The 6,688-nt window shown below is 47.2% G+C and overlaps 1 protein-coding gene across 6 annotated transcripts in view; it reads right to left on the bottom strand.

The window, feature by feature from the left end:
- Positions 1-353: 353 nt before the first annotated feature.
- The window catches only part of ADORA2A (adenosine A2a receptor), a 29,783-nt gene continuing 23,448 nt past the window's right edge, over positions 354-6,688 (bottom strand). For all 6 annotated transcript variants that reach the window (XM_048323068.1, XM_048323071.1, XM_048323069.1 and 3 more), the window contains one exon: positions 354-6,295. In XM_048323068.1, the coding sequence (XP_048179025.1) occupies positions 5,335-6,295 (961 nt within the window). In that variant the 3' untranslated portion in view covers positions 354-5,334. The remainder of the gene's footprint in view (positions 6,296-6,688) is intronic.

The following is a 6,688-nucleotide window of genomic DNA, read 5'->3' as shown; positions in this document are numbered from 1 at the left end:
CTGTTGCACGGTGCAGTTATGGACCCTCAGGTCCTGCTGTGGAACACCTCCTTCCTGCCAGGGAAATGGTTTGGGTGAAAACAGCTCTACTTTGTGTTCCATACACAGCTGTGAATGATTTCTCCTACTGCCACGATGACAGATCCCGGGACGTCAGAGATGGGAGGAGCCTTCTAGTCCATTTGGGTCTGTCACCTTAGTCCATGCTAATCTCTTCTGTGAAAGTACAGGCAGCACCAGGGAGAGAGCACTCCAGAAGGATCGATCTATGGAGACAGCTAATAATATAATAAGAAAATACTCGCACACAAGAGCCAGCCAGCCGGATCTTCCTGGGACAAAGGCACTTACACTCTCTTTTACAAATATATTTTATTATTTTAATGCTTATTAAGAAACGTAACCAAGACAGACTCCGCAGCACCAGCGGCTCCTCACTGCCCAGCAGTCTGGTGACTTCACAGATATGAAAACTTCACAGATTCAAAAAAACCTTTGGTCAATGCACTTGAAATACATTTGCATGCACAGATTCTCCTATCCCCTTCCCCCCTTCCCCCCTCCCAATGGTTACTGACAGAGGGAAAACAACACCTATATCATAAAACATTTAAATTAAAAGAGTAATTGTTTCATACTGACAGCATGTGCAGCAGGGTGTTCATAGTGTCTTGGTTTGCAGACCACAGAGAACCTCTTCATAGGGCAGGAACACCAGCTCCCGAGACAGTGGGGGGAGCGAAGGATGTTCCCAGGTCCCAGTCTTGATTTTAACACATCCCTTGTGTGAACAGCCCCAGCAGGCAAGTAAGATGGGGAGTTACACACAACATTGCCCCAGTTTGGGGATTCTCATCTGTCAGTGTTAGTCACCTCTCATGCAAATGAAGAACTGGTGATTTTTGTTACTCTTGATGTGTTTCGCCATAATGCAGCCAAGAAGCTCAGGGCTGGAAAGACAAAACTCTGAAATGACTCAGTGCAATTTGATGCCCAAAACAAATTGGGAGAGAACTGACTTTTAGGCAGCTGAACTTAGCAAACACCACCAGAGAGTATTGCATGCAGGTTTAATGCATTGCAGCACCACTGCAGCCTGTTTGTCCTTCCACAGAACTTGGCTGGATGGATTTGGTGTTAGGTAGGGCCCATGCTCATGGAAGCAGAATGGGATTTGTTATAGCTGGATGTGCTCATGGAAGGGGACAAGGTATCTGGAAAGGCCAGAATCCATAAGAACCATCCCTGCCTCAGTCATTACAGACCATACAAAGTCAACCCTCTGCACACCCCAGGCAGGGCTGATCCTTGCAATGACCCCAGGAGAGCTGTAAGTCTGTACATCCCTTCCAGAGTCCTTCCTCAGCAAGTCACACACTAGGTCTCAAACCAGCATCATCTTTACACCCCACAGCACCTCCCAGCACATTCCTGCTCCCCTGAAATCCTCCCAAACACCCACTCTACAAATCCTCCTTCACTACTAAGATTTCTTGTCCATCCTGACCCTCCAGTCTCCCACAACTTAGAGACTTCTCTATATCCACCAGCATCTCCTGAGGCCTCTTTTCAAAAACTGATCAAAGGTTCAGACTATTCTATGTCACTCCAAGTCCACCTGCACCCTAATACCAGCTGGGACCAGTGAGAAACCCTTTCTGCCTCCAGTATTCCCAGCTGTCCCACCATGCCAAATTGCTTCTCTGTTCAAGAGCTGCAGTTCAAGCTTGCACAGAGCTTTGAAATATCACCGATCCAAAAGGGACTCTGCAGGACTCAGCTGTAAGTGCATTTATTTGCACACACAAAAACCAGTGCCCTATTGAGGAGAGAGCCCCAAGAACTCTTGATAAAATTACTCCTGGCAACTGATCAAACTTTGCTTTCTTCAAAACTCTTATAAAGCAAATAAACCCTGGAGCCTACGAGTCTTCAGGGAATGATGAAATTCATGGAATGCCCTCACGCCAAATCAGGCACCACATGTCTCTATGCATCTTCAGATTTTTTAGCAAGAAGTTCTCATTCAATGAAATTAGTCTCTTCTGACCCCAGCTCCTACTCTCTGGACCCACTGCACCTGGGATTCCCAAGGTCTTCTCCAGCCTCTCCTGATAGTCACCTCATTCTTCCCTTTGTCTTGGCACCATCTCTGTTTATGCAGAACAGCTGGATCAGCTAAACGTTCTCCAGCTGGAAGAAAAATGGGGGTATGAGTGGTCCTAGGAAGTCTGGAAGGTGGGTACTTTTCTCAAGAGTGGAGAGCTTCCAGGAGAAGGAAAGAGCACACTTTATTGATGGGACCTATTGCTTCTTTTTTTTTGAAGGAAAACAAACCAAAAAGCAGGAAGCCCTGAAATTATGATCACTAGGAAACAAGAAATAAGAAGTCCAAAATTCTGTTCAAAAGGCTCCTGCTCTCCCCAACAACTGCTTCAGAAACATCCGCTGAGGGTCCATCTCGGCCATATGTTTGCCACAAGGCCTAGCATGTGGTGCAGCTGCCACCCCTTCCTTCCTGTGACTGCAGAGAGCTCCACAAACCACACTCTCTGTGCCCTGCACTTCCTCCTGCACACAGCCCACCCCCTTCACACACCCTTTTCACTTCAAGTCTGGATCACTAATATTGAAAGAGACTGGACACACTTGGAGGGCAGCTCAAGCAGTAACACAAAAGCTAAATTCAAGACATCTGGAAAGTCAGTAAGCTTGATCTGGTTGGGCAGGAAAGTTTTCCAGAGCAATCTGGAAAGCAAAACAATCCTAAGTTTGTCCATCAACATAGATCAACTTGATTCTTGGGGCAACCAAGCAAGAAACTGCCACAAGTGAGTGTGGAGACGCTCAGGAAACAATAGAAAGCAACCAATCCACACCAGCTGTTGAAAGCCTGATCCAGTGTGGTGCAAATCATCCCTTCACAATGGTAACTAAAGCTCAATAGGCAACACTTCTGCACTCGCGTGTGTTCCAGCATGAGAGCCGTGCTGGTATTTTCCCACACTTCCTTCCCTGCTCTGTGTCTTTGTGGACCTAATTGTTATTGACATGAGTGCCGGATGTAATCTTGTGTTATTCTTAGAACCATTTCAGCTCCCAGCTGAGGCCTGAAGAGAACAGTCCCCCATTTTCCTGAGTTCCTCTGCCACTGTTACAGGAGGTCAGAAGAGCCATCACACAAATAACCTACAGAAATATTCCATCAAGAAAGATAAAGAGTAACGAGATCTCGAGTCACCCTACGGAGGAGCTACCTATGACATCAGTCACAGAGAAATGGCTTAGTGTTCCTTAATGGTGCTGCAGTGATAATCCTCTCCTCTGACATCAGACTAAGGGGGAAGAGCCCTGCCAAGAAAGCAGCAGTTCAATTAAACCATGAAATCTATTGTTTCACAAACTGGCCTGTCTTTCTGCTAAAGACTGTGGTGGCAGCCACATCTTTTTATCCATCTCACAGTAAGCTTTGTGCTAGCCCGGAGCAGCTACGTACTCAAACACATTCAGCATCACAAACTTCTCCCTACATTCATGTAGGGAAATTGGCAAAAAGAAAATTCTCCTCAAAATAAAACTGATTTTTCTTTTCAATAGTTTACAATATATAAAATAAACATGAAATAAGAACACACAAACCTAGCCTGCTCTTCCTCAAGTACGAAAATCCAGTTTCCCTTGGCTTCTGAAATGTTAGGGGACAGGCACAAGGAGGAACCAGATTGGGGGATGATATTTCTGATGTTTTCAGCTAGGGAATAAGCTTCAGGTAATTCCATTGTACCTGGAATTACCAGAGTTTTCATTTCCCAGTAGGACCACTGCTGCCTCTCTCTCCGGAAGGCTGGTAGTATTGAACATGGATTATTTGTCTGAAAAACAAAACCCAGAACCAAATCTTCAGGTAGAATTCAAGCTGATGTGGTTTTCTGCTGTCCTTGAGCTGCCAGACTTCCTGTGACCCAGAAAATTATCAAATTACTGTGAAACACCTCTGCAACAAACCACATCAGTGTGTACACTCGCTGCAGCACAAATTTGCCTGTTCTCTTCTACAGAAAGTAGAAACTGCAGTTTCTAAGCTGAGTTCCAATACTACGGACACCTTTCAGCTTCTCAGAGTAGGAGCATCTTCTAACCAGACAGGCCCAGCTCTGCTGGCCTCTGCACCACAGGGACACCCCAGGCTTCACAGGAAAAAACTGAAATCACAGGAGAAAAGGTGTTTAAATAGAGCTCATTGGAATTTCAAAATTAAGTGGAAGGTGTGTGTGTGGATTGCTTCCTATCCCAAGAAAGAAGAAAAAGTCCCGCAGCCTGTTGAGTGAAGATGAAGATGACTGAAATTTGGAGTATCACCTCGCACACATCTGGGGCCGTTGGAAAGAATTTGCATTCTAGGAGCTCAGGAGGACAAGCACAGAGATGGGGGAAAGCAGAAAGTGCCACGAGCCTACAGAGAGCTCACACACCCACAGCCCTTCACAGTCCTGCTGGGAGGACACAGCTCACAGCCCTGGCCTGCAGCACCACGTCCTGCCAACAGCCCTTTTGCCAAGGGACATCTGTATTACAGGCTCTGCTTTGGTGACTTGTTGGACAAAGTGGAGAGCTAAGAGGTTATATTTGCCAAGGGAATCTGGAACACTGAGCGCTCAGGGAATGGGTATGAGTTCTTGCCCATCTTTTGTAACTTAATGTAAAGTAACCTTATCATCATGTGGGAAAAAAATGTTGGAGCAACCTGTTGCAGTATAAGCTTTAAAAACACAAACTGAAAGACAAAGTGCCATGGTTGAAAGTATCCAGAGTTCCCATCAGGTAAATTCCTTCCCTCTCCAAGCAGCTCTTGGCATCCTTCCTGACAATAGATTTTGCTATCCCCCCTTCTGCTTGTTGCAGTGCCACAGGAGGCCCTTCCCAGTTGCTTTTTGTTATTCAGGGAATACTTCCAGCCACGCTTCTGTTTCCACTGGTGAAGACAGTGAAACCAACATACAACCACAGGCACAGTACAGGACAATGTCACGAAATCCCTGAATCAGCAGTCTCCCAGTGCTGAACTTGGAATGCCATCCTTGACCTTGGCACTGCTCTTGGTGACAGGTCATCGATGGGTAACGTGTCCCTCCTTCCTTAGTCCACTTCAGTGGTCTCTTGGCTTTTCTCCAGTCTGGTGTTTAGGATCATCCAACAGTCCTGGATATGGACCCCTTTCTCCACAGCAATCTGAATACACTGCTCTCCCCCCGCCCCCCAACCTCCCTTTCTGCCATGGCAGAGGTCACCAATGGAAAAAAAAATAATTCTACCAGGAAAACTTCGAAAGTCTCATCAGGAAACATCAGCTGCAGCAAAGGCTGCTCTTTCCAGATCTGAGTAAGACACCTGGGCATCAATTAGCTCTTCACTCTGAAGTTCCCTGTTCAGGCATGCATCTGAGAGAATTCCATTTTTGCAGGAATGTGGGAGATGCCCATTTGTCTCCAGGTCCAGAGCATTTCCATTCTGGTGCCATTCCAAGCCAGCTTTGCATCTGTTTAAGTCCTGCTTTTCGGGATCCCTGTGGATCTCTCCGTTGGTGTATACCTCTAGTGCATACTCACTGATCCGTATGCTGGCGTTCTCTGTGTCCCCACCATGGGTGGAAGTCCTGGAGCTGGCTATTCCCGCCTTGAACGGCTCCTTCCGGCCCAGGATATGCTGGCTGATGATTTTACGGAAGGTGTATCGGAACTCCCTGATCCGGTAGGCATAAATAAGGGGGTTTACAACCGAGTTAGCGTGAGACAGGATAATAGCCAGATACATCAGCCAGAGGGGAGCGTGGGCACAATTTGGGCAAAAAAGGGTAAAGCAGTTAATAATGTGTAGTGGAAGCCAGCAGACTGCAAACAGCCCAACAATGATGGCTAAAGACTTGGCTGCATGGACTTCCTTCTGCAACGTGGAGCGGGAACGTTCCCCATGTACCATCTTGTTCTCCATCTGCTTGAGCTGGCGCCGGGCTGCCATGAAGATTTTCAAGTAGATACCAAACATGAGAAGGAGGGGCAGGAGCACACAGGCAAAGAAGTTGTAGTAGACCATGTACTCCATGGTGACCACGGCCTCGAAGAGACACGCCACCATGCTGTTGCTGCAGTTGATGGGAGAGGTTCTGTTGGAACCCAGATCTTCGATCTGGGCGCGGTTGTGCCACCCCAGCATTGGGGTCAGGCCGATGATGAAGGACAACACCCAGCAGATGGCAATGATGCCTTTGGCTCGAGAGCCGGTCACCAAGCCATTGTACCTGTAAAGCAGAGGAGATGGGAGCTATATCAGTGTCATTCAACAAGCTCCTGGCACCCATGCAACCTCACAATGGCCCCATGTTCCAGAAGACAGTGAGAAAGGCACCTGCTTGATCAGAGGGCTCTCTGCTGTGCAGAACTCATGCAGCACAGCAAGGACTCCATGGTGACACTGTCTGCCACCTATTTCCCTCCCCTTTCCTTTAAGGGGTGAATAGTTGACAGAAAAGCAGGGAAATTAATTCAGTTTTCATCTGTGCTCCTTCACTCCACCAGTCCACTTGGGTGTGCACACAGATCTTGCAGCCTGGATAACCAATAGTACTGCTCTGACCCTTGTGATGAAGATCACTGTGGGTCTCTTGCCAAAGGCTAAGGCAGTGTCTCCTTCC

Source organism: Corvus hawaiiensis, chromosome 18 (assembly GCF_020740725.1).
Source record: "Corvus hawaiiensis isolate bCorHaw1 chromosome 18, bCorHaw1.pri.cur, whole genome shotgun sequence".
Lineage (NCBI taxonomy): Eukaryota > Metazoa > Chordata > Aves > Passeriformes > Corvidae > Corvus > Corvus hawaiiensis.
This window is presented reverse-complemented; position numbering and strand designations above follow the sequence as displayed.